The 27,728-nt window shown below is 47.6% G+C and overlaps 1 protein-coding gene across 5 annotated transcripts; it reads right to left on the bottom strand.

Annotated features, from left to right (window-relative positions):
• Nucleotides 1–1,313: 1,313 nt before the first annotated feature.
• On the bottom strand, nucleotides 1,314–26,690 carry RAB27A (RAB27A, member RAS oncogene family). 5 transcript variants are annotated; one of them, XM_035131385.2, is made up of 8 exons: nucleotides 26,375–26,690; nucleotides 10,348–10,410; nucleotides 9,898–10,071; nucleotides 6,850–6,935; nucleotides 5,739–5,842; nucleotides 3,921–4,044; nucleotides 2,324–2,416; nucleotides 1,314–1,520 (listed from the first exon to the last, which is right to left on the bottom strand). In XM_035131385.2, the coding sequence occupies exons 2-8, from the start codon at nucleotides 10,396–10,398 to the stop codon at nucleotides 1,490–1,492; spliced, it is 663 nt and encodes a 220-aa protein (XP_034987276.2). In that variant the 5' UTR covers nucleotides 10,399–10,410; nucleotides 26,375–26,690; the 3' UTR covers nucleotides 1,314–1,489. The 5 variants fall into 5 exon arrangements, with proteins under 5 accessions (XP_034987276.2, XP_034987269.2, XP_034987271.2 ...); XM_035131378.2 differs by having other exon boundaries at nucleotides 1,314–2,416; nucleotides 26,375–26,686; XM_035131380.2 differs by lacking the exon at nucleotides 10,348–10,410 and having other exon boundaries at nucleotides 1,314–2,416; nucleotides 26,375–26,685.
• Between the last annotated feature and the right edge of the window lie 1,038 nt (nucleotides 26,691–27,728).

The following is a 27,728-nucleotide window of genomic DNA, read 5'->3' as shown; positions in this document are numbered from 1 at the left end:
GAAATGGGCACCGGAGAACTCCCATTATCGTTGCTGACTCTTTGGTGCATCACATTTATGAGCAGCCATGACCTGTGATGCGTAAACGTCTCCTGTGCAACTTCTGAATCATACTGCACAAATTCCTGATCTCAGCTAGAAATAAGTCAAAGATGCACACCACTGCTATAATTCATTTTTAATAGAGATACCTCTTCATGGCAGTACATGGCAGTTATAAATTCCCCATTTATACAGTTCGATAAATACAGCATGCGGGTCAAAAAATATGGCTGTTTCAGCCTTTTGTATCAAATCTAAAACACACCTCTGGTTTCAGAAAAATGCATCTCTGACGTTTCAGCTGGTGTTATTTTAGCCTTAGTGTACAGGTGGCAGAGTTCCAGGACATTCCTCCACAAAATGAAGTTGTATTTCTCCTTCGTTTAAAAAACTGGCTCTTTTGCTAGTCCTGGGTCCTTTCAAAGGCACTTATGATGAGCAAAAAGCCTCCAGTCAGTTTTGCGTCTCAGGCATTAGCAGACATTTGATCCAATATTTTCATACCCCCTCCCCCACCACATCTGGATGTAAGCATGTTCACAGTTTATCCAACTGCTGCTATCCTTTTAATGCAGTTTTTAATAAGGTAAGTTCTTAATTTGAATGTATTTGGCAGGGCAGGTTTTGACCTGCAGCACGTGCTGAACAAAATATACAGGGTGTTCACATAAATAGATTTTTGGGTGCTATTTTGTCCACATCAGGGTGACAGCCCAGCAGAGCACGTTGCTACAACAGGTAAAGGTTTCTTATTTTGTTTATTATCTCCAAGCATCGGGGCCTCAGTGCCAAACAGCAAGTCACATTTAATGCTCAGGTCTTACAACCAACCAGTTAGGCAGTTTGGTGGGTGGGCAGGGCTGGTGCATCGGGGAAGATGCTGTGGAATGTTTTGCTTGTATGCATTTGGACCATTTGACCCCATGGCTATGGGCTGCTAGCTTCAAGTCCAGCAGTGGGATAGATGCAGGGACTTAAGTGCGCAGAGACTGAATAAGACTTTTGAGCAAGATGTTTTAAAAGGTATTGGAAAAATGTAGGCGCTCAGAAAAGATTGTTCAGTGGCATGGCATGGTAAGACAAAGTAACTCTGCACCCCCACTTTGTACAAGCAAACAGTAAAGCCCCCTCCCCTCTTCTGGTGTTGTTCTCATCCCCTTCAAGCCCATGCAGGAGGTGCTCCCAGGAGGTTCTAAGCCCCATTCAAAATACTGATTCTGCCTGGGAATAAATAAACTGATCTAGACCATTTGATTACACGCATCAGCGAAAGCAAGCTAGCTGCAGAATCATAGCAAATGAGTCTGGATTCTACTGAAGCAAGGAAACACAGACGGCAGGTGTATAAGCCAAGAGTTGTCGCTTAACAGAGTAAGACCTCGCCAGAAGAGTCAGTAATAATATTTTCAGTCCGACTGTGAAGGAGACTTTTTCCAAACAAAGATATTTAGCACAAAGCATTAGCTTGCCCTCTATTCCTGTCAAAACAAGAAAGTTTACATATGACACTTCTGCATCCGTATACATGCAATATACTCTTGCTCCACCTACTTAGGCAGAATAGCACATCTGGATTCTAGCAATACTAACTCTGAAAGGTAGCAGAGTTTGGTCCTGTTGCAAGGGCCAGCTTGATGTCTCTAAAAACAGATAGGGGAGCAGTTGTCATTCAGATGTTGTTGGACTGCAGCTCTCATCAGCCTCAGCAGAGTCAGGGATGATGAGAACTGTTGGTCTAGCAACATCCGGAGGTGGAGATGGGATGCCGGTTCCCTATTATTGATAACAAAGGATTTATTTATCTATTTTTAACACATTAAAATGCAGAACATTTCCTGTAACGAAGAACAAATTACTTGCTTCCTCTGGCCAATTTAGCCCACCCGCCCATTTCTGTTGTTGCAGCAAGGGAATTTGGGTCCTTAGAGGAAATAACACTTGCTGTTGAGCAGCCAGTCTAAATCCTGAAAACTTAGCCCAGTCTAGCTAGTAACTAAATAAGGGAAACGGCTGCAAAGCACAAGTCGGTGTTGTTTGATAGTAAACTGGTGCTTAGCAGAGCTGATCATCACACATCTATGTCTACATATAGAGGTGGTCCAAAAATTCATATTAAGCTTCAGCCATAATATCATCATAGCTTAATTTCAAATGTTGTAGTTGCGTCTCTATTGATCAGCAGCTACACTTGCTTTTCTCTTTTTCCTCACTGAGCTGCTCTGTGGAGCTGTGCCCATTAGGCTGCACTACCCCTTCTGGGATCCAGGACTTGTCCACACACCGTTCCATTCGCTTCATGATGAGGTCCAGAAGCGTCTCGATGGCCTGGCTCACGTTGGCCCCATTGGCAGCGCTCGTTTCAAAATAAGGGATCCTGGGGAAAAAGGCATCAGAAAGGGTTACTCTGCAGAGCTGTGGCATTCTGAGATAATGGCAAATCTCAGGAAGGAAAGGAGGATTAATGCCTGTTTGGCTTCTCAGAACACAATTCTTATCTGGAGTCTGGACAGTCACTCTTTCGCAGGAAGATACCAGAACTTTAGCTTTGCCCAGCTTTAAAGTGAATTTGAGCTCCCTGTTGCCCTAGAATGACAAATCCACTTTAAAAAAGAATCTGATCTCAGAAAGCAATGGGATGAAAAGTGTGGGGCGAACAATGGGAGGGCATATAAACACAAGCAGATCAGAATAAATGTGCAATAATCTAACCTCCGTGTAAGCTTTGAGCAAGTAAATCACGACAAATGCTGCTGAATAAACAGGGCTTTTCAAAGGGCAGGAGGATGACCTTCTTCTGCACGAGGACTGAGCAAAAGCAGGTCCTCATATTCTCCAGCTGGTGGTGCTCAAGAGGTGGCTGTTTTTGCAGGCCACTTCCTTGCTACTTTTTTACTTGGCTGTAATTTCTATACCGAACAGTCCGTTCATGCAGGCCAAAGTCCGACCTTTCGGTTCATGTCCCTCACTTGGGAGTGGAGAGCAGGAACTTCTGGCACCGCATTCCCTGCACAATTGCCAACAAGCAGAGTCCACTGGGGTCCTACCCAGACCCACCCCTCCACGGGAAGGAGGAGCCAGCTTGCTCCCAGTTCTGCTCAGCGCCCCAAAGCAGGGGCGAAACTAGGCTTTCTTTTGCCCGGGTCTCCCACTGCTGTCATCCCCCAGCAACTGGTGTTCAGGATGGACACTGGAGGTGGAGGGGAGGGTCTTCCTCATGAAACCATCCTTCCTTTCGCCTGCAATGAATCCCCAGTCAATGAGGTGGGACTCATCGGCACCAGGAAGAGTTTTCTCCTAATGTCTTCGGGGTTTCCCCCACCAACACTCACATCATCAAGGGCTGCCACAATATTTAAAATAAAATTAAAATAAATAATAGCTTCTTTATCACTCTTGTGCAAGTCTCGGTTAGGTAAATACCACTCTTGCAACAAGACCTAATTAAAAAACTAAAACAACAACAGATGGAAATAGATCTTGTCCACCACATACTGTACATGACACCATCGCCCCCAACAAGCTTTCATTTGCCCAAATGAAACATGAAAACTAAGGTGGGTAAAGTTTGCTCTTGCGCACTTCCTGGGGGTTTCTTTGGTACTGCAAGTTTTTTTTTTTAAGGTGCGCACACAAAGATACAGGAATACCTGTGCAGATGCCCAGAAAAGAAAGGCAGTAGAGGGTGGGGGCGAAGGGGCTGAGGAAGGATCCTGGGCTCCGAAGGATTATTTCCATCTGCCCGAGGAGTACCAGGCCACCAGTTTTTCTGTTAAGCGGCTCCTTAGAGGAGCTCCCTCCAGCCAGACCACAGAGATGCCTCTCCAGGAGGCAGCCACAGCTCTGCCCAAACCGCAAGAATAACGGAGGATGTGACTTGCCCATGCTTCTCTGCAAGTTCCTTTGCGTCCTCTTCTTTCACCACCCGCTGCTCTTCCAGGTCGCTTTTGTTTCCACACAGGACCACATCAGGGTTTTCACAATAGGCGTGCGTTTGCAACTGGCCTAACAGTAACAGGAAAAGGGAAATGCCAGGCTCACTTGCTGCAACATCCAGAGAAGTGGCGAAAGCAGAGCACTCTATGGCCTTCCTGCACAGACCCCTTCATTCTTACATTATGGTGTATTCCCCCTACCTGTGACTGTCACACACCCAGTGCCCTCCATGGGCACCCGAAGGTGTCCTGTTGCTCCCATGCAAGAATTCAGCCTGTCACCCTTGTGAACCTGGACCAGGCTTGGTGCTAGTAGAGGGGGACATAAGTCCATGGATGCAGTGGACACTCTCCTCTCCAGGACCCCAAGCAAATGCATTGGGTGCTGCTGCTGCTGCACCCACAGAACCCAACAATGCAAAGGGAAGCGATTCAGAGGGCAGACTGGAGGCAGCGAGGTAACGCAGGCGTAGTTAGGGCGAGGGTCTCTTCACCCTTCACTGAGGTGGACGAGTGGAAGCTGTTCAGCCTTCACTGAGTTCAGCTGAGAAAGTCAGAGAAATGCCTCTGGAGGTTCTTGTGCAGGTGGTGACAGATGGACCCCAGACACAAATCTGAGGCTGGGGCATGACATGCCTCTTACAAAAGAACCTCCCAGTAGCACCTTAGAGACCAACTAAGTTTGTCATGTCAGGGACCCAGGTGGCGCTGTGGGCTAAACCACTGAGCCTAGGGCTTGCCGATCAGAAGGTCAGCGGTTTGAATCCCTGTGACGGGGTGAGCTCCCGTTGCTCGGTCCCAGCTCCTGCCAACCTAGCAGTTTGAAAGCACGTCAAAATGCAAGTAGATAAATAGGAACCGCTACAGCGGGAAGGTAAACGGTGTTTCCATGTGCTGCTCTGGTTTGCCAGAAGCGGCTTTGTGATGCTGGTCACACGACCTGGAAGCTATACGCCGCCTCCCTCGGCCAATAATGCGAGATGAGCGCCGCAACCCCAGAGTCGGACACGACTGGACCTAATGGTCAGGGGTCCCTTTACCTTTAAGTTTGTCATAGGTATGAGCTTTCGTGTGCATGCACAGTGTGCATGCACACGAAAGCTCATACCTATGACAAACTTAGTTGGTCTCTAAGGTGCTACTGGAAGGATTTTTTATTTTTATTTTGACTACGTCAGACCAACACGGCTACCTACCTGTAACAAAAGAACCTGCCTGCCCACCACAAAAACCCAATGCCACGGAGGACAGCTCTGGCATGTCCCCAGTCAAGACAGCATCTGCCTCCAAGCTTTGCTTGGGCAGCAGAAAGAAAAGGCTTTGTTTGCCAGGACTTTTCATCTTTTGCCACCTTCACAGTTGAAAATACACCCCCACAGAAAACCCAAAGATGGCTGCTTTGGCTTCAACCTTGCACGCCAAGGAGACAACTGTGGGGAAGGTGATCAGGTTTGGGGGCAGACACTACCAACCCAGGGGGGGCATTATTCTTCCTGCTTGACCTGTGCCCGCTTGTGCCTCAGTGGCTCATGGCTTCCTATAGGGCTGTTGAAGAAGAAGAAATCCCTGCAGGCCCACGTTTTGTTAATGGCACAAAATAATATGTCCAGACTTGTTCCATGCTGACTTTTGGGGTGCTCCCCACTGGCTGCAGGGCTAGGGTGAATTATGGACCTGTCTCTCTCTCTACAGCCCCACACCCACAGGGGTCATACTAGGAAAAGGCAGCTGCCCAATGGGGTTTGCGGGAAGACAGCCTCTTACTCATCCAGTTTCTGATGTTGAGGAAACTTTGCTCGTTGGTCAAATCAAAGAGGAGAAGGAAGCCCATTGCATCTCGGAAGAAGGCGGTCGTCAAGCTACGAAACCTACAAGGATGAAAAGAGTCGGACACGACTAAACGACTAAACAACAACAAACAAGGACCTGCAATAAGGGAAGTAACTAGACTGAAGCATTTTACCACTCGCTGCAAAGGAGCCAGAATTCAATTACTATGGTCCAAGTCTAAAGTAATCTGAAAGGAACAGAGGGGCTCCTGGGGAGGGGCTTTAGTGTCTCAAGACACCTCTTAGCAAAGGCCTTTTGGCCAATTGTCAACAACAGAAGAAAAGCTGGTGCAGAGGTCAAGTTAGGATAAAGGACAACTTATTGACGGGGTGGTGGGCAGGTTTAGAGGTGTATAAAACAATGGACGGTATGGAGAAAGGAGGAAAGGCAGATTTTTTTTTCTTCCTCCCCCTTCATAATATTAGACCTCAGAATCATTTGTTTCTGTTGACTGTGATGGGAGATCCAGGGCAGACAAAAGGAAACAGCTCACGATTAAATTCTGGAATTGGCTCCTACAAGTTTATTTGTTTTATTTATTTATTTTGTTTCATTTAAGATCCACTTCCTAAGAAACATCTCAAAGCAACAATAAAAATGTCAGCAATGAAACATATACACAGGATGCAGCGAGGGCCGCAAACATGGATGACTTTAAAAGGAGAGTAGGAAAATGAATGAAATGAATGAGATTAGAAAAATAATGGAGGTGGTCAGCAGCTACTTGTGCTCAGGGGTGGCGCATCTCATCCGCAGGGACAGAGACTACAGCCATTCCAGTTGATGCCAGGGGGGGACCCCAAGCCAGAGAGAGCTACAGTATTGGCCACTGCAAGAAAGGGATGCTCAACAACAGTGTTTCCCAACCAGTGTGCCTCCAGATGTTTTGGGACTACAACTCCCATCATCCCTAGCTAGCAAGACCAGTGGTCAGGAATGATGGTAGTTGTAGTCCCAAAACATCTGGAGGCACACTGGTTGGGAAACACTGCTCAACAAGACGAATCTTCTGAAGTTCTTACATTTTCTTCTCTGTATCCCTTACCTTTCTTGCCCAGCTGTGTCCCACAGCTGGAGATGTATTCTCTGTCCTCGACCACTAATGCCATCTGGCCCATTTGATCGGTACACCTGTTTTAAAAAGGCATGACATAGGATGAGTGCCTCCAACTAGCATCTCTGAGGATCTCCCTCCACAAAGAGGCCCCCACACCTTCGATCTTTGGGGAGCCTGGGCTGTGGGCTTAGAGTCAGTTATCAAACTGGCTTTTATGGCTCTGCTCCCGGGCGGCTTGCACCTATGGTCTGCTTTATCTGCTGTTAGTAATTGAATTGAATTTAGGAGAGGAAATACAATGAATACAATATTTTAATATTGTTCTCCAGGAGCCGCTGCTGCTGCCGTTGTGAGGATTTATGCAGGGTCCAAAACTCAAGCTGCAAAACCCAAATAAGCCCAGTTGGCCTCCTAGTGGGCTTGGCCAGTTTCCAGGATGTTTTCAGAGGATTTCAATCCTAGTGTGGAGCAGCAGAAGAACGTACGATTGAAAACATTTCCGGGGCATACTTCTGAATGATGATCGTTCAGAAACAGCCGGAAGTTTTCATTAGGAAATGTTGTTACTCAGGCCTCTGCAAATCCGCTTGCAGTCTGTAAAGAGTTTTTGCTCGCTGCATTTCAAGAACCCACCCCATCCATGCCCCAAACCCTGGGAAGGAGAGCAGAGGAGGAGCTCCTCCAATCACACTGGGCTTTGCAACAGGCAAGCCCCTGCCCCAAAGCTAAGTGAAACCAGGGAGACCCCTTCAACCCCATTTCCTAAGAGGAGGGCAGCTTTCTAACCTCAGGCACTGTGCAGCAGGCAGAAGTAGCAGCCAGGAGACCTGGCACAGCTTCTCCCTTCTGCTCCTGCTCCAATGCCCAGTGCAATATTTCTGTATTTAGGAAGATTAATAGGTTGCTTAATCACAAAACATTTAAAGCGTTAGACATCAGAGGTGCCCCACTCCACACACACACACACACACACACAAACACACACATGCTGCCCCGGGCACACAAATGGAGCCAGCAATGGGGACTGCAAATGGGGGCTGGGTAGTAAATAAATCCAAAACGTGTGGAACCTGATTTTGATTGCTTAGATTTAAGTGTAACTGCAAAAAGTACAATCAGATAAGGAAGACTGACAATTTAGCCTGCAGCTTTTCTCCTGGCAGGCTGGCATTGATTGCTAGCAGGCGCAGGTAGGAAAGGGAGCCTCCCGGACAGTGTCAACTTGATCTCATTATAGGCAGGGGCGGTATATTAATATATGGAAAACCAGGCAGGCAGAGGCTGCAGCAGGAAGAGGGACGTGGAAATGAAATAGCTCGTTCTGCTTCTGTTGGGGACAGAAAAGAAGTCAAAGGGCAGCAGCAACAGCCTGGAAAGGGACAAGCCTGTTCTAACAATGACAGCAGACAAGGCTTCAAGAAAGACAAACACATTTCTGCATGCCTAATTTTTTCATTCCCAGCAGCTCTCTTTTAATGCAGTTTGTGCTGCCCAGCTTAGTAAAGGTAAAGGGACCCCTGACCGTTAGATCCAGTCGTGGAACGACTCTGAGGTCATGTGGGAGCCGGCGTACAGCTTCCGGGTCATGTGGCCAGCATGACTAAGCCGCTTCTGGAAAACCAGAGTAGCGCACGGAAACGTCGTTTACCTTCCCGCCGGAGCGGTACCTATTTATCTACTTGTACTTCATGCTTTTGAACTGCTAGGTTGGCAGAAGGCCCAGTTTAGTAGGATGGTGCAATTTCATTGCTCCCAGGTGGGTTGGGGAATGGCTGAGACCATCAGAAAGTCAGAACAGGAGGAGAGCCCAGCTGACTTTGGGCTCATCCAGACTTGCACTTGTCCCATGCTTAGAAAGCAAGGGTCCAAGCAGTTTTCCTCTTGCCGTGCTCCTTTCCCAGGGAAAACTGCCTCTCTCTCTAAATTGAAGCAAACGTCCATCCAGAGAAAACCTAAATTGCTGTTTGCTCCGATTGAAGCTAAAGAGTGGTTTTCCGGGGGGGGGGGAGTAGCAGGACAAGAGGAAGAGTGGATAAGCCCTTTGAGGTCCATGGCTGGGCAGGAACAAGTGACTTTGAATTTACAGAGGACGTTGAAGTTATTAGGGACAGATTGTTTGCATCAAGCAATTTGGTTAAACCACCGAATCATAGAATTAGAGAGCTACAAGGTACCCTGAGGGTCATCTGGTACAACCCCCTGCAATGCAGGACTCTCAACTAGATCATCCATGACAGGTGGCCATCCAACCTCTGCTGAAAAACCTCCACGGAAGGAGAGGCCACCACTTCTTGTGGGAGTTACAGGGAATCTCAGGGGTTGTTCTGCTACAGAATCAGCTGACCAAAGCCACCATCTTTCTTGCAAACAAAAGCCCCAGGCCCTTTCCTAGAGACTGCTGCTTCTATAACCAACAGAGCTGCACAGGTGGGTGGATAGAAGCTGGAGGGAGGAGGATAGTGGTGGCAGCAGGAAATCAATGTGGACTGGACTGGAATCCTGTCTCAGAAATGGGGAGGGAAATTGCCCCTTCCCCAGATAGTTCTTACTCCTTGGAACTAAAAGGGAAACTTGTTTTGGTTCACTAGACCATGCTGTCTGCACCACCCACCAGGCCTGCAAGGACAGGAGGAGGTGGTTGTAGCAGAGCACCACTGAAAGAGGCCTGTGGAGAGGGTGCTCTTTGGAAATGGCACCCAGGCCCATTTGGCCAAACTGCTAAAAAGGTCACTGTGAAAAATAAAAAGCACGTTTTGCAAAGTCAGTTGAAACTGCACTTGGGGTGAGCTAATGGGTGACCACCATAAATATGAGCCATTTCCAAAGTGCGGACCTCATCCCTTCTCCTTCTCTGCTTCTCGCCTGTTTATGTCCAATAAGGTCCAGGAATCCACACGCCCTGCCAGGTTCAGGGAAAACTGGGACAGGTCTGAGTTCTGATCACAGTTTTCTGAAAGGTAGCTGAAAGTGAGTTTCCTACCCACCCACCCCCCGCAAAAAAAAAAAAAGGAGATGTAGAAAATGGTGGGAACTTACCACCCTCTTTTCCCGGAAGTCGATGCCAACAGTTGTTATGAATTTGGAATTGAATTTGCCATCTGTGTACTGATAAAGGAAACTGGTCTTCCCCACACCAGAATCACCCAGGGCTAAGAATTTGATTAGGTAATCGTAGTCCCCATCAGACATCGTGAGAACTCTGAGGACAGCCTTTGGGGTGAGACAGAGGGGAGGGGAGGAAGAGGAAGGGAGCAGCTTTCATTTCCGTTCGTTTTCCAATAACTATATATTGCATTCTCTGAAATCCCAGCTATCAACTGTCCAGAGCTCACAGCATCTCCTCCATCATGGAGCCCAATCTAAGCACATGGGACATTTCCCCCGAAAAGAACAGTGCATACTGCTCTCTGTGTGAAGAAGACAGTGCACACAAGACTCCTTTGCTGAACAGGTTGGGAAGATGTAACTTGCAATAGATTTACATACATGCACAGAAACCAGGAAAGTCTTCATACTGTACATGACACAGGTGTCCATCTGTCCACCGCACTGCAAACACATATAAGTAAAACATCATGGCTGCAGAGGACAAAATCCAGACTCTGATTCAGATTCCTCCATCAGTCAAAGTTTTCTGAATAGGCATGGAAAAATTACTCCCTCACAGGACTCAAGTACACATGACAGGAGATGCCTGGTGCAGCTGGCCTGAGTGTCGACCACCCCCAGACCCTAACCCCCAACACATACACACACACACCAGGTAAAAAAAACCACCAGATGAAGTGTTGGCATGAGAACAAGTTTTGCATACTCTTGGTACAAAAGGTGTAATTAAGCTTGGTATTATTTTTGCTCGCCTCCAGACTGTCAGTATTTTGCAGGAGGAATTCAAGTGCATGCTGGGAATTTAGTTTTTTTGGAATAAAAATGGATTAAAACACTCTGTCATCCTAGCACAACAAACTTTTTGTTTTAATTCAATAAACCCCTGGCTTTGGGGTGTTAGGAAAGTGAGCGGCAAACACACTGCAAAGTGTGGGATGAACAAAGGATCAGTGGGAAGACACAGCAAATTGGGACGAACAACCCTTGTCGTATAACCTCCCCACAAACAAATCAGAATAAACGCTCAATAAAGACGGGACATAGCCTAACTTCCACATGTGTTTCGTGCAGGGCAAGTCAGGGTGATCGCTCAATAAACAGGTGTCTGAAGAAGTCACTTGATAAACGTTATTAAGAAGTAGCAACTGGTGCTCACCATTTAATGGACTTCTGCATGGAAAGGGGGATTAGGGAGCCACTACATCCAGAACACGGCCCACTTTCTCTCTCCCTCTCTCTGTCACATTATACCACAGATGAGGTTGCCTGGGCCTAGGCCAGGCACCCCCAAACTGTGGCCCTCCAGATGTTTTGGCCTACAACTCCCATGATTCCCTAGCTAACAGGACCAGTGGTCAGGGATGATGGGAATTGTAGTCCAAAACATCTGGAGGGCCGAAGTTTGGGGATGCCTGGCCTAGGCTTATTGACTGTGTTTCAGCCTGGTTTGGGAAGAAGGAACTTTAAAGTCAGGGGCAATGATGCGAAGGTGCTTTTTATAGGTTTTCAGCTGATGGTAACGGAGCTAAATTGTGCTGACCTGTACTTCCAACCTGCACGGGTTTCCATGGCTTATTTTAAAAAATCCTACCTGTCCTTCCTGTCTTCAGGACTCAGAGCTTGAGGCAGTTGAGAAAATACAAAAATAGTCTACTATTGAACAAGCTGTTCTACGTATGGAAAGGAGAGCAGGAAGATGGGACTGTTATGACAGGCTGAGGGCTAGATATGCTATTTCGGAAAAAAGAAATGACAACACCTCATTGATGCTTTGCCATGACAATCCTTGAGAGAAAACCAGCCGAAAATCTCTCCCAAGGAAGGTTGGCACAGATAGGAGAGGCAGCAAGACTATTGTTGTCCAGCAGGGTTAAGCTTCATCCTCCTCTTCCTCCTTCTCCTCCTCCTCCCTGCACAAATATTTAAGAAGCGGCCTCCACCCTTAGTCTATTTAGGTTAAAGCTGAACAGCTCAGCAGCCCTTCCACAAAAACAGCAGCAAAGCCCAGGCAGGATTTCAGCAGGCGGGTTGGTCAGCATGATGACCATCTATAGCAGGGGTAGGCAACCTAAGGACTGGGGGCCAGATGCGGCCCAATTGCCTTCTCAATCCGGTCCGCGGACGGTGTGGGAATCGGCGTGTTTTTACATGAGCAGAATGTGTGCTTTTGTTTAAAATGCATCTCTGGGTTATTTGTGGAGCATAGGAATTCGTTCGTGTCCCCCACCACCACCACCACAAAAAAAAAAAGTCCGGCCCACATGGTCTGAGGGACGGTGGACCGGCCCATGGCTGAAAAAGGTTGCTGACCCCTGATCTATAGCATTCTTGCAAATGTCGTCACACACTCCACCGAATGCCTATTAGTAGAGCAATCTATACCTTCAGGAGGACATAAACAAGGTTCAGATGGCACAAGAAGACCTGGAAGAGCCTCCACTTCAGGGAGGGGAAAGAACAATGCAGCATGGCCAGGCAGAATCCTCGGAGCAGCATCACATAAGACTAGAGGAGGACCCACAGGACCACCTGAGCACACAGCGGCCATTTGCAAGGCCTGCATGGTGCATACCAGAGCCGTGCTGGAGCAGAGGCTGCTATTGGGCTCATCGCATGCCAAGCCATCCTCCCATTTTGGAGGGTTTGCTTTCAGCAGCGCACAAGAAGTTCTGCCCTGAGAATGGACCAGTGCCAGCACATGGGCCAGCTCTGTGTGCAGCGGCCACCTAAAGCAGATTTCCACTGATGGCCAAACCTGGGATTCCAGAAAGGGATAAAACATGGCTCTTGGGGGGCTACAAGGCGAACGGTCCCAGCCATAGTCAGCAGCACTCTGCTCTGCCTGCTGCTTCTCCCTGACCTGAACATTTCGCTAAAAGCGGCTAGAATTAACCCTCGGCATGTGGCCTATGTGCTGATGCTGCACCTGTACACAATTTGCACCAGTGTTAAGCTGGTTGCCCATACGGTATTTACTCCAATGTAATGCTCAGCTTTTTGGGCCAAATTACGTTGCAAAAAATTAAGGTGAGCATTAGATTTGATGCACATTTGCATTCGCCAGCAATTACTTTCTGGGTTTCAAGGTTCTGAAAATTGAGATGCGCATTAGATTCAATGGCGCATTAGACCCCATTAAATATGGTAATCCCTGGCTTTAGGCAGGCCTTTCCCAACTTGGTACTCTTCAGATATTTGGGAGGCCAGATCCTGCAGCTGCGGCAACTATAGATGGGTTGGGGCAGACAGCTTGAGTTCGAGGCAGTCTCCTTTTAAAAGGGATGCATGGTTTGGGGGGGGGGTTGACTCCAAGTTCCTAGCCTGCCCAAGGGCACCCCAGGTCTTTCAGGGTAGAGCTGTGTTGCTTGCTGCTTGCTGAAGGAGAGCTGCTGGCTTTGAGGGGAAAGGAGAGACATCTGCTTGGGGCCTCTCTGCAGCTCATTCTTACATCCAAAGAATACAAATGGAAGTTCCTGCACTGAAAAACAGCACAGCTGGAAGGCAGAGGTCAGGGTTAGGAAAGCCACCTTTTCAAAGTGAGCATGAATCCCCAGCAGCAGCTCAGAGCCCCCTCCCTGCCTCCTCCATCCCACCCAGGCGTTGACTAACATCTGACCAGGTAAATGATCACTTTCAGCACCAACCTGCCTCAAGCCATGTCCCCACCCCCCACTGACTGCTGCTCCCCTGGATTGCACCCAGCCATCGCCCCAGGAAGGAAAAGCCACTCACCTCTCCCCTCTGGACAGCAACACCACAGCAGCAGCAGCAGCGTGCTCTTGCCCGAGGCACATTCTCCCCAGCCCAGCTAGCAGAGGCGCAGCAGCCGGTGGGGCCCCACCTGCTTCGCACACAGCCCGGCCAGCAGCTTACGTGTCACCTGTTTGCTCTCTTGACAGGTGGGGCAGGTGTGCCTCAGGCGGGCTGGAGACAGGGCTGGGCTGGGCAGCCCCTTCCTCATCTGGGCACAGAGGCACACAGCTGCCCTTGATCTCCTCGGGGGCTCAGACACCTCCCCCCCTTCCAGACTCATCATCCCTCGCAAAAAAATGGTACAAGGCTGCAGCACACAGGTGGCAAGGCAAGGGAGCCATCGCCAGGCATCAAGCATGAAAGGAGTGTTTACATTACTGCCTTACAGCCAGGTGAAACTGTTTCCCCGCTTCTGTGCCTTTCACAGCCTCTGCCCACCCGGCTCCAGCTGTTCGCAACAGGACAGCTCCTGTTTGTGTACACACACCAGGGGGCGTTGATGGGTCGGGATGTATTTCTCACCTTCTGTTGACTACCGTAATATTCACTAGAATATTAATTGTCATTTTGCCCTCGTGCGTTTTACCTGACTTATTTGTGATCTGGGTTTTATTTATTTGTTTAAGTGCTAAGTGAAGGCTGGCAAACCTACGGCACTTCCAAACAGGGGAGAGGATGGGCTCTGACGCACCAGAAATCAGCTCGCCTGACTCCTCACACACCAGGCACCTAGCCATAACTTTTGCTTCCTTGTGCTCAAAATATCGTATTCCCCACTGTTGCTTCCGAAGGCCAGCTGATAAGGAGGCCCCTGACTCCGGGGAAGAGGCTTACTGCCTGTGCACCGTCTGTCATGTTTGATTCATAACAGCCATATGGAACCTGGCAATCCTATCCTTTCCAGAGCGTGTCCTTCGGAGACCCGTCTGTTGTAGCTGCCAGAGGAGGCTTCTGCAAATGAGAGAGAGAGAGAGAAAGAGAAAGCGCAGTGTGTCTTGGCCATGGCGGCAGAAGGGATTCTTTGCTCCCTCCTACCAAAGTCTGGGCTCTTGTTTACATCTGCCTCCAAGAGTCTGAGGGGCAAGAAGTAGGCAATGCATTTAAATGAGAGGACTTTTTTTTTTAAGGTACAAAAACTCAGATCAACCCAGGATGCTTCCATTCCACTTTAGCAGTGCTGTCAGTCAGCAGAGCCAAGATGGAGATCTAGATGAGTCAATAGTGTGATTTGTTATATGGCAGAGTCCCAGGCCCTTTCCTCCATTCCTGTGAGGTTTCCTCTATTTCTGGATTTGCACTTTTCTGTTGGTGCAATCGAGTGGCCAAAAATAGGATCTTGTAAATATAAAGCCGGAAGAGAGGTGACCATGCCTCTGTGTGTGAAACTAGTTAACTGAAGACAGAGCTGTGAGCATTTTCACCCCTCCCATTCTGAAAATCTGGTGATATCTGCTGTTGGGAGGGAACAGTTAGGAATTGTTACTTTGTTGTTTTTCATTCCTGACTCTGCTCTCTGCTGTGTGCTGTGTGCAGTTTAATATCTTCTGTAGACAAGATGGCTAAGTGAGAGGCTGTAACATTCACAAAGCCAGATCTGTAAATATGCAGTAGTTAATAGAAATAAATGAGGAATGTTTTGAAACCTCTACAAATGCTTCTGCTGTTTACTGCTGATTTGGTGCTCATAAAGCCCAGTTATGAGTCCATGATTCCCGGGTGTATGCTGAAGGTGTTCCAGACGTCCTGCCCAGGCATAGGGGCCTAAGAAGACCTGGACAGATCCTGGCATTTACCCACATATGGTAGCAGGCGGATGGTTGCTGGTAGCAGACTGGTGGTTGCAGATGGCTATTGATGGTTGGATAATTGGATGTTTCTGATCCATTTCCATCTGATGCTGCACATCGGAGTTGAGCTGTGAGCTGAAGCTGTTTTTCAAGCTGCTGTTTGATTTACAGAAAGGTATGTTGCTGGCTGCCAAGAAGACAGCAGAGACGCTTTTCCAGTTTGCCTGTTAATTGTGCTGAGTGGGGAGAGAAGTTGCTGAGAGAGTCAAGAGTATTTGGGGTGCATGAAGGGAAGTGTCTTGCTGTTAACAAAACACAGGCATGGCTTCTGCACATTCTGGCCAGATGTCTCTATCTTTTCCTCTCCTTACACCAGAGACCTATCCTACGTGGCAGGTCAAAATGAAAGCACTTTTACAAAGGGAAAAGCTTTACCATATTATAGAAGATGACCCCCCTAATGAGGATGATGATGGATGGCCAGCATGGCATGAGGCAGACATGAGAGCCAGGGGGACAATTATTCTGAGTGTCCAGGACCAGTTGTTGGTCAACTTGGAGAACCAGCAGACTGCACGGGCTGTTTGGAATAAACTTCGAGATATGCATCTAAGACAAAATGCAGGATCCAGTGTGCTTTTCTTTAAAAAGCTGTGTAGGCTGGAATTGCAGAAAGATGGTGATTTGCCCAGCCATCTAGCCCAATTAAAACGTCTCAGACAGGATCTTGTCCAGCGAGACTTAAATATTTCAGAAGCTGTTTTTGCAATGCTTATCATAAACAGTTTGGATGAATCTTATGATGCTGTAGCTGCTCAATTGTCGTCTTTGCCCAATGACCGTCTAACAGAAGATTATGTGTCTAGCGTGCTCTTGAATGAGTGGGATCGCAGACAGACTGCTAGAGAAAGCAGGGACAAGGCTGTTGGAAATGCCTACAAGCCTTCAACAGGGGAAAGTGAAAGTGTTGCAAAAGCTCTTAAAATGCGCCGCTGTTTTTCTTGCGGAGAGGTCGGCCATTTTAAAAATCAGTGTAAAAACTCTTCAAAGAAGAAGGGCAACTTCAAAGGCAAAGGGGGAGGAGGCCGAAAACCCCAAGGGCCAGCTGCATCAAAGGCTTTGATTTCACGCAGTTCTAATCAACTCACACGTTCTGTTTTTGTTGTCGACTCAGGAGCCACAAGGCACGTGGCCAATGATAAAAATCTCTTTCTTCATCTTGAGAAACAGGGAGGAGCAATTCATCAAGCGGATGGAACGACTATTAAAAGTTTGGCTCAGGGAACGGTTTCTTTGCAGAGCCTTAATGCAACAGTTAAAAATGTTATGTATGCTCCTCATTTGCAGGATAATCTCTTGAGTGTTTCTCAGCTAGACGCTCAAGGATTTAAAGTGGTGTTTGCAAACTCTCGGTGTGAAATTCTTCGAGACAACAAACTCATTCTTTATGCTAAGTGTGTTGATGGTTTATATGTATTGCCTTTTGTTACAGGTACAGCTGCTGGAGCAACTAAAGAAACTGAAAAGGCATGCTGTAATATATCAGTAGATAAGAATGAGAAATTGCATAACCATTGTATTCATGATTATCATCGTTTGTTTGGTCATTTGCATTTCCAGGCAGTAGGTAAAATGCAAAATATGGTTGAGGGCATGAAAGTTCAAAAGTGTCCTTATCATATGAAATGTGTCTCATGTGCAGAGAACAAAATTAAGCAAGCTCCCAAAGGTACAAAATCTGGGAGGGAGGTTAAGAAACCTTATGAGATTGTGCATGCAGACTTGGTTGGACCTCTAGCGCTCTCTAGAGGAAACTCATGTTATTTTTTGGTTCTGATAGATGCCTATTCTAGATATGTTTGGGTCTATATGTTACAAAAGAAGTCTGAAGCCTTCTCTAAGTTTCAAAAATTTTGTGCATGGCTCAGGAATGTTCACGATGAGCATGTACGTTGTCTTTTTACTGACAGGGGTGGAGAATTTTGTTCAGAACAGTTTGAAAACTTTACTGCTGAACAGGGCATAGAGCACATGACTGCCACGCCCAGATCTCCATGGCAGAATGGTTTATGTGAAAGAGTAAACCAGACCTTGCAACAAGGAATTAAAACTCTGTTGCATGATTCAGGCCTACCCAACCCCTTCTGGGCTGAAGCTCTATCGTGTTTCACCTATATTTACAACCGCAGATATCAATCAGCCATTGATTGCACCCCATACGAAATGCTGTTCAAAAGGAAACCGTTTGTAAAACATTTAAAAATTTTCGGTTCTGAAGTTTGGGTGCACACTCTGCAAGGTGACAAACTGAGCAAATCTGGTCAACATGGCATTTTTCTAGGTTATGAAAAAGGTTCCTATCGTGTGCTGATGACAGACACAAACACAATTAGGCTGACCAGAAGCATGGATTGTAATCCAAAATGGGACAAAGTTGGCATTTTTCAATGTCATCCCATTTCAGATGATGAGGTGGTGAAACCAATTAACAAAGAGGCAAAACCTGTAATTGATGCTGATGGTAGCACAGATTCTGACACTGATACAGATGATCAGAATGAAAAGACCTCTTTTAAGAAATCAGATGGGTCTGACACTGATCTAGAGGTAGAATCTTTGCCAGATACAGGTCACCATTCTCCCAAGGAGGAGGAACCAGACCCAGAGGATCCCAGAGTATTGCGTAGATCTGAGAGAACTACCAAGGGACAAGCACCTAAACGATTTTCTAAAGAATTTGCTAAAGCTGCTATTTCAGATATGGCTACCACTAGGAACCCAAACTCAGTTTTTGAACCAACTAACTACAAAGAGGTTCAAAATTTACCTGAAAAAGATGCCGAACCTTGGCTTAACGCCATGAAAGCTGAATTGAATTCCCTAAAGCAAAATGACACGTGGGAATTGGTTCCAGCAGAACCAGGCATGAAACTTGTAGACAGCAGGTGGATTTACAAAACCAAGACTGATCAGACTGGTAAAGTGGTCAGATATAAAGCCAGATTAGTTGCACGTGGTTTTTCTCAAGTTCCTGATCAGGACTATCATGAGACATATTCACCAACAGTCAAATTTGAGACAGTTAGGCTGTTGATGAAAATTGCTGCAGAAGAGGGCATGACCATATCTCATCACGACGTAAATACTGCGTTTTTGTACGGAATTCTCAATGAGAGTATTTACATGTCACCGCCAGATGGAGTGCAGATAAAAAAGGGAATGGTGTGTAAATTAAAAAAATCCCTGTATGGTCTAAAACAAAGTGCTCGATGCTGGCACACTAAGCTGACAGAAGTGCTGTTTTCCTTAGGTTTCCAGCAAGGAAAGGCTGATTCTTGTGTTTTTGTTAAAGAATCTAACCAGCACAAATTGTACTGCATTTGTTTTGTGGATGATATTTTGTTTTTCTGGAAGGATGCAAATATTTACAAAACCACTCTTGCAAAACTGCAAAAGCATTTTGATATGAAAGACCTAGGGGAAGTCAGCAATTATCTCTCACTGGAAGTAGAGAGAAATAAGCAAGGTGATGTTTTGCTGCATCAATCACGTAAGATCAATGATGTGATTGAAAAATTAAATCTGACAGATGCCAATTCTGTAGACACCCCCATGGTCACAGGGTACCAACATGATACTAATGCTAATGTTTTTCCTGACACTACATTGTTCAGAAGTGTTTTGGGTAAACTTAGTTTTATAGCAAGGTGCACAAGACCAGACATTGCTGTTAGCGTAAATTTGCTCAGCAGATATGTAAATCAACCTACAGTGCAAGACTGGAAGGCACTGAAACGCATAGTTAGGTATTTAAAAGGCACTATGCATTACAGGTTGAAGCTTACTAGCCAAAAATCTGGAGGTCTTGAGATCTATGCCGATGCCAGTTTTGGTAGTGATACAACTGATGGCAAGAGCACCTCAGGTGTGTGTTATTTGTACAATCAGTGCCTATTTGATTGGTCTTGTAAGAAACAGGCAACAATAAGCATGAGTTCATGTGAAGCAGAACTCAACGCTTTAAATTTTTCCCTCATGAATGTAGAGTGGTTGTTGCAACTATGTGAGGATATGAGAGTAAAAATTTGTTGTCCAGTTCAAGTTTATCAGGACAACAAAGCCTGCATAGAACTAATCCATTCAGAAGGGTGCAAGCAAAGAACAAAACATTTGCTAATCAAATTGCACCGTGCCAGAGAATGCATTCAGAAAGGAGTTGTAAAAGTCTCATATATGCCAGGGAAAGAAATACCTGCTGATGCTTTGACTAAAGCTGTTAATAAGGAACAACTTGGTATATATGTAAAGAAATTGCTTTTGTGCTAGATTTTCATAATGGTCAGAATGAAAAGGGGGAGGTTGTGAGCATTTTCACCCCTCCCATTCTGAAAATCTGGTGATATCTGCTGTTGGGAGGGAACAGTTAGGAATTGTTACTTTGTTGTTTTTCATTCCTGACTCTGCTCTCTGCTGTGTGCTGTGTGCAGTTTAATATCTTCTGTAGACAAGATGGCTAAGTGAGAGGCTGTAACATTCACAAAGCCAGATCTGTAAATATGCAGTAGTTAATAGAAATAAATGAGGAATGTTTTGAAACCTCTACAAATGCTTCTGCTGTTTACTGCTGATTTGGTGCTCATAAAGCCCAGTTATGAGTCCATGATTCCCGGGTGTATGCTGAAGGTGTTCCAGACGTCCTGCCCAGGCATAGGGGCCTAAGAAGACCTGGACAGATCCTGGCATTTACCCACAAGAGCCACCACCTGCTTTTACAAAACAACCCCCTTCCTCATTGCAGAAGGAAAAAGAAGGCAGGGAGGAGACGCTGGAGAGAACGCTTGCAGCTTCTGCCTTAGGCAACTGAGCGAGAAAAGGGAAGCTAGGAAGTCCACATTTTCCTGAGAAGAACCTTGGAGGCGACGTGTGGGGTGGTGATGGTAGAAAACAGAACATAACTAATTAAAGCAAACTCAAAACATGCAAAAACAAACAAACCACATACCCCAAAAGCATGCACATGGAAGATTTCTGCATAAGACTCTCCTTAACGCCACTGCTGAAAACAGCTTACAATGGGCCAGGCTCAGAGCCACGTGGTCCTGACGTGGTCAGCAGGCAAGGCACGAAAGCTGCAGGACGGCAACTTGATCAGATAGGACAGCCTTCACTGACCTGCTGCTTTGGACTGCAACTGGCTGGGGTTCAAGGGAGTTGTAGGCAACTGGGTTGAGACATGTGTCCTGGCTTCACGCTCCTGCCATTTGGCCACAACAAGTGCCATTCAGGATAGAGCAGGGCTGTGTAGAATTATTAAAACAGCAGAGAGCATTATTGGCTGCTCACTCTCCACCTTAGAACAAATCTACACCACCAGGTGCCATAGAAAAGCACTAGACATATCAAGAGATCCAACGCACCTCGGTCACCATTTCTTTCAGCTCCTGCCATCGGGACGGAGATATAGAACTATGCAGGCAAGAACGAGCCGTCTCAAGAACAGTTTCTTCTCTAGAGCAATTTTGGCCTTAAATGGAAAGCCTGGACTTTGAAGTCATCTTATTTTCTTTGTTATTTGTATTATATTTACTGTTTTTAATTAATTTTAATTAGGTTTTGTAATTTTGGATTATGCGGAATGCTTTATCTGAGTGGATGTAGCAACCAAGTAATTTTGTTGTTCCCGCAAGGGGACAATGACAATAAAGATATCTTATCTTTGACCCTGTGTTCCAGGCAACAACAATGGCTGCCAGGCCAGGAGCAACTGAGACCCGGAAATACGCTCCAAACTTTATTCGATGAAAATAGGATAATGATAATTCCATAATGATAATTTTACTATTTGTACCCAATGCATCTCACTGGGTTGCCCCGGCCACTCTGGGCAGCTTCCAACATATATAAAAACATAATAAAACATTAAACATTTTAAAAAAAACTTTCCTATACAGGGCTGCCTTCAGTTGGGGGCCAGATAATGCCATACCCTCCAACATTTCTCCAATGAAAATAGTGACATCCTAAGATTTCAGGACCCAAACCTGAGACCTAGGGGCAGCCCCTGGTGATGTCACAAGGTGGGCCCTGAAGATGGAGGTAAATTGGGAGAGGGGAGTGGAGGAAGGCAGACCTGCCACACACACCTCCCTCCACGTGTCTATGCTTTAATTTGCAGCCAGCTCCTGAGGACTATATATACTTGAAACCGGGAGAGTTCAGGTCAGGCCTGGAAGTCTGGCAACCCTAGCAACAGCACAGAGCCAATATACTCTTAACCAATTTGCTAATACAGTCGTACCTTGGCTCCTGAACGCCCTGGAACTCGGACGTTTTGGCTCCCAACGCCACAAACCCGGAAGTGATTGTTCTGGTTTGTGCATGTTCTTTTGGAACCCGAACATCCGACGAGGCTTCCGAGTGGCTGTAGGAGCTTCTTGCAGCCAATCAGAAGCCGCAATTTGGTTTCCGAACGTTTTGGAGGTGTCAAACGGACTTCCAGAATGGATTCCGTTCAACTTCCAAGGTACAACTGTATCTGCTTCCAAGCTCTTCTATAAATATGGAAGGCTCACCTGGTGACAAGGAAGAAATCAGATTTCATCTCCCATTCCTTGTACAACCCCCCCCCCCAAAAAAAAAACACTCCACAAGGAAGGCTAAGGCCAGGAGCTGGACAAGTGTCCCAAGTGTGCTAAGACAGGCTGCCTTTGACAATCATGACCAGGCCAACCTGCCTTCTCCGTCCACCCCAGACTCTCCACGCCTCTGCCCTGCTTCCACTTTGGCCTTAAAGCAGGGACACTCTCCCCCACTCCTGTCAAGTCTGGAGGAAATGAACCCTGCCAGGATTTCCTCTGGGGGAAAGGGGAGACAGAGAAGAATAACAAGAAGGGTTTGGGCCTCTTGCTGTAACAAGAAAGCCCGGGCAGCAAACGACTGGGCTGCATCTGTGTTGCCATGGCTAGAATACCATGATAGAGATGCAAGATAGAGATGCAAGCCGGACCACCTGTGGCAGACCTGGGGATGTGCTCTTTCCCTCCTCCTCACCTCACCCAGCAGTGGATCCGGTTGAAGAGGAGAGCCTGGGAAGCGACGCACGTGGCCAGAGCTGGAACTCCTCTAACTCGCCCTGAACAGCACAGAGTTAATCTGGAGCTGCAGCTGGCTAGCCCACACTCTTTCTGCTTTTTCGCTTGTTTCCTGCAAAAGCAGCGGGGAAACACTAGGCTCCGACTGGACGGTGTAGGAAGTGACATCGCTGAGTGCTTATCGGCCTTGCCACTAAAACAAACAGCGTGGTTTTTCCTTCTTGGCAAATCAGTTTGATCACAGGCATTAGGCGTTTTCCCGTTAAGCTTCACCTCCAGGCGTCACCAGAACAAAAAATGCCAGTAGCCCAAGAGCCCTTGGCCCTGGATCCTGTGGTGGTGATTTCGTAGGGAGTTTCCCTTTAAGGCAGCTGTCAGTCATAGCCAGCTGGAGGGATTCAGGCCATTTAAAAAGACCGGGAATTGCCAGGCCTGCAAGTCGTATTTGTTTAGTCTAGCTAGGATTCTTGCTTTTTATCTCAGAAAAAAGTCCTTGTTGTTTCCCTCGCCTTTGATTATTGGACACAACTTACCTGGCAACAAAGGATGGCTTTTTTTTTCTGCTGAAGCCACCAGTGCCTTTTCTTCAATGCCCAGGTGACCCTCTAAGTGCGTTCCCTGTTTGGATGTGGATGTTTGAAAATGACTTGTAATGATACAGAAATCTCTAAAGCAAGGAAATGGGTAGCGCTTATTAACTGCCTGAGTGGATATTTCATGCAGGGCTTGAAGGAACATTTTTGTGCCAAAAGGGAACATGGTTTATAATTGCTACAAATTTCACCAGAGTGAACAAAAACCAGGGGAATTTGCACATTAAATAAGGATTTAATGTCCTTATTTAACTTGAGAGACTTTTTTTGGTAGGTCCTAGGGGCTTCTGCCCCTGCTCAAAAGTTTTGTTTGCTTCCCATCTTTCCCCCAGGGCTTTGGTCCTCTCTTAGACTTGGCATAAACTTTGACTGTAAGGCAAGTTTATAGGGCATCTTTCAACCTCATAGGCGCAGTCCACTTCTTAGGCTGAAGCTGAGCTCAATGCCTAAAGTGCACTGAAAATACAGACAAGGAAATGCCACAAACCAAGCTGGACTTAAAGATCTGTCTAGCCCAGATTTGTCTGCTTAGACAGGCAAGGATTCCCTGGGGCTTCTATCCTGAGCACACCCAGCCCCCAATGAGGACATGCAATTGGAAATCTAGTTTTTTATTGGCAAAGCACTCAATGACGTCAGCTCCTAAGGTGCACAAATTGCATGCACCCCTCGTGCTAAAAAGCTAGATAGGCATCTCCCTCTTCAGACTTGTCCTCCAACCAAGGTGGAATCTACACATGTTAAAAACGTTGTGAAAATGCTTTTTTGAAAATTGTTTTGAAAAATGCATTGAATATGCTATAGCTCACAATCGCATCTGTATATTGCACATTCAAAACATTTTATTTGCATCTGTATAGCTGAGTCCCTAAACAGTTTGTGCAACAGCAGCGCAACCATGCCTCTATCAGGATATTTAACTCCCCTCTTCTGATATACCACACGAAAGCATCTCCAGCAGCTCCAGTCGCTTTTAGCTCCTCCTTGTCCTTGTAGATACCAGGGGATGGAGGAGATTCTCCCCGACTCTCCACCTTTCTGCAACTCTTCCTCCACCTCCTCTTCTCTCCTCTCTGACTGCCCCTCTTCCCCCTGCTTCACGGGTGGCACCAAACCCCACAAACCACTGACCCTTACCCCTAGATCATCCTCCTGCCCCCTTGCCTCCTCAGCCTCCTTCAGGCTCCTGCCTGCTCCTGCTGAGAGCTGCTCAGAGTGGCTGGAGAAACCCAGCTAGATGGGTGGGGTATTAATGATGTTGTTGTTGTTGACGATGATGATGATGATGATGACAGCTTCAGGCAGAGAGAAGCCTCTCCTATGACTGATCATTTGGACTGGAGATGCTTCCAGGGATCAAAGCTGGGGACCTTCTCCTTCCAAAGCAGCTTCTCCCCAATTCCAGGTTGCACCTCACCTTGGCAGCCAGCCAAACAACCTGAAATGAGCTGGGAAATGTTTGAGTTCCTTATAGTTTATTCCGTCTGCTAAATGTGGTTGATTTGATTCACCGTTATCAGCCCCAAAATGCAAGTGGTTGACAGGCCGCGGTGCTTTTGGACGGCCTGAACAAAAAGAAATTCTGCAAGCTCTTTCTCCACATCCCCTTCGCTTTCGTGAAGTTCAGAGGAGCTGGAGGAAGAGGAACCCTGCCTGACAACTGTGCTGTGGTTGCCCAGCCTGCAGTTGGAGCAAGGCTGAAGACCTGCCTCTGGCCCAGCACACAACTGACAAACCGCCAACTTCCAGGCTGCATCATGTGATCCCCGAGCAAAGAATTATTTCTTTTCATGTTGGTGGGAGCTGAATGCACATAACAAAGTGGCTTTTTTCCTCTTTCCCTTCATTAAGAGCATTATGTCCTTCTGAGTCTGGACTGGCCAGCCAGCCAGCAACAAGGCTTTCCATGGCCCATCTTGAAAGGCAAAGGACACAATCTTGTGGGGAGCTGGCCTGCCCAGGCCCCACGGAGAGTGAGGGGAGCAGCACAATAGCCCTTGCATGACAGTTCCTACCCTTGTGGGAGAGTGACAGGCCCTGGCTGCTGGGGCAGCCACCCTGCCCTGCCCAGGAGGTGGGGGGAGGTGGCCGTCTCAGTCTCACCCCAGCATGCCCACCTCTGCCCTCCTGCCACTGCTGCACTCTTCCCTTCACTACCCAGGGCACCTCAGGTGGCATGCAGACATGGATGCAACGGAAGACATTTTGGGACCTGAGGCAAACCCCATCACGGAGCTCCCCAACCCACCAGTGAAGAAGGAAAATCTACATCAGGAACAAGGGCTGCAGGGAGAAGATCAACATCAGGGTCTGCTGCCCCGGTGAATCTTGCCACCCGAGGCAGTTGCCTCACCTTGCCTCATGGGTGGGCCAGCCCTGGGCCGAAGTGTATGTTCATGCATACATGCAGGTGGGGGCAGGATTTTCAAAATATCCTAGGCCAGCCTTGCCTGACCCAGCTGCTGTGTTTTGGCCCAAGCTTTTGGAGATGGATACAGCTGAGGAGCAAAAGGAAGAAAAGGCTGTGTTGGCTGGGGCCGATGGGAGTTGTAGTGCAAAGCACCTGAAAAGCACCCGCTTGGCTAAGCTCACAATGCCCTGGCTGTGCATAAAGAAGACACCTTCTTCCTCCTCATTTTCAGAAATCCCTTTCAGTGTTTGAAAGCTACCTGAATACATTTGCACCTTTTCTCTTTTTCGCACTTCTTCCTTTGGCCTAAACATGCCCCTGTTTATATAGAACAAGCGAGGGCAGCACAGCTTAGAGATTAAAATGTGCTTTCTGAAAATTAAAAGAAACCCACTTTCCCAGGGTCAGCTCAGCAAGGAAGCCTCCAGCATTTAGACACAGCAGCATTTAGACACAGCAGAGCCCTGGGTCAGGCTCCAAAGAACCAAGGGCTTGGGGCTGCCACCCTAAACACATTCACCCCCTAAGCTCAAAGGACTTCCAAGTAAACGTACCCAGGGGGATTTCACTGAATCCATCTGAAATCCCACCCACCCCTTTGGCAGATTGGCATCGTAACTGAAGTTCACCCTAATTCCCTGGTATAATTTAGCTAAGTTCAGGTTCAGTGAAGGTGTGTAATTTTAGTGAGGGAGTCACACAGATAATGTGAGCTTAAACCGCTGAAGAAGAAGAAGAAAGAGCAGAGGAATGAATAAATCTTTTCCTTACCTGATTGGAATTGGCAGGAGATGCTCGGTTGCCCCCACCTTCCCAGCAGGTCCTACAGACAAATCCCCAAACAGAGATGGAATTTGGGTCTGTGGTCCAGTAGCATAGCCATGGAAAGCAGCCAGCTGGCACGTGAGGAGGTAAGAGCAACAAGGAGCTGGTTTTCAGAAGGTCCCCTTTGCTCCCCTAGTCTGGCTGCTGCACCCAAAGTAGCCCCCCCCCCTCAGCCCAGCCTGCCTGCCAGCCCACCCTAATGACTCTCAGCTGTTTGTCATGTGGCCTCGCTGGCTGATCAAGTGATATTGTGGTGTTGCCTCCTTTCCCAGGCGCAGGAGCTTGCAAACAAGCCCTTCTTCTGCCCAGAGAAGCAGGAATGTTCCACAACAGCCGTGGCCAGCCCTGGGGCTTAGAGGTTTGTCAGCAGCACAGGCTGGAGGGGGCGGGCCTGAGTTGCTCCTGCAGCTGGTCCACTGGAAAAGGGGGAAACAGAGCAAACCAGAGGCAGACCAAAGGGTCGTCCCTGCTGCATCTGACCACAGGCCCCATCCAGCCTGCCATGGCGCAGTCCGTCAGGGTCTCCGACCACAGAGAGGCTTTTCCCTGCAATGCTGCTTTTAGAAACAAACCAAGCAACCAACAGGAGATGCTTCCAATTTGGGACCTTCAGCATGCAACGCAGCTGCTCTTGCAATTAATATATCCTCTCCTGCCCAATAAAGCCCATCCCACAGGCTGTTCCAGTAAGGATGAAAAACCTCTTAATTCGCCAGGGTAGGGAAGAGTACAGTCGTACCTCGGGTTGCGAACACCTCGGGTTGCGAACAACCCGGGTTACGAACTGCGCAAACCCGGAAGTATTTTTGGCGCGCGTGCGTGCACAAAGCGCAAAAATACGAACTTTTCGGGTTACGAACTGCGATCCGGAACGGATTGCGTTCGTAACCCGAGGTACCACTGTATGGGGATGTAGAACCTCTGGGGCTTTCTAGGGGTTACTGGACACCAGATTCCATCAGCTCCAGGAGCTGGCATGCCCAGTGGTCAAGGATGATGATCAGGGACAGAGCAAGCGGGGGCGGGGGTGGTACGCCCTGGGCACCGCCCTGGAGGGGGTGTTACACGGGGCCGCGCTGAGCGGACTTTTTACCTGCAGTTTGCAGCTGGAGCAAGGCGCGCAGCTTTGGAGGTGCGGGGGGGCGACGATACCCCGCCACGTAACAACGCATGTGTCGTTACGTAGCGACACTGCGCCCACCTGGGTACATGGCAATTTGCCGCCCCAGGTGTTGCGGCGCCTCGCTATGCCCCTGATGATGTTGATGATGAGGGCTGGAGACCAACTATATCTGAAGGA

The sequence above is a fragment of the Zootoca vivipara genome, chromosome 14, assembly GCF_963506605.1.
Source record: "Zootoca vivipara chromosome 14, rZooViv1.1, whole genome shotgun sequence".
NCBI lineage: Eukaryota > Metazoa > Chordata > Lepidosauria > Squamata > Lacertidae > Zootoca > Zootoca vivipara.
This window is presented reverse-complemented; position numbering and strand designations above follow the sequence as displayed.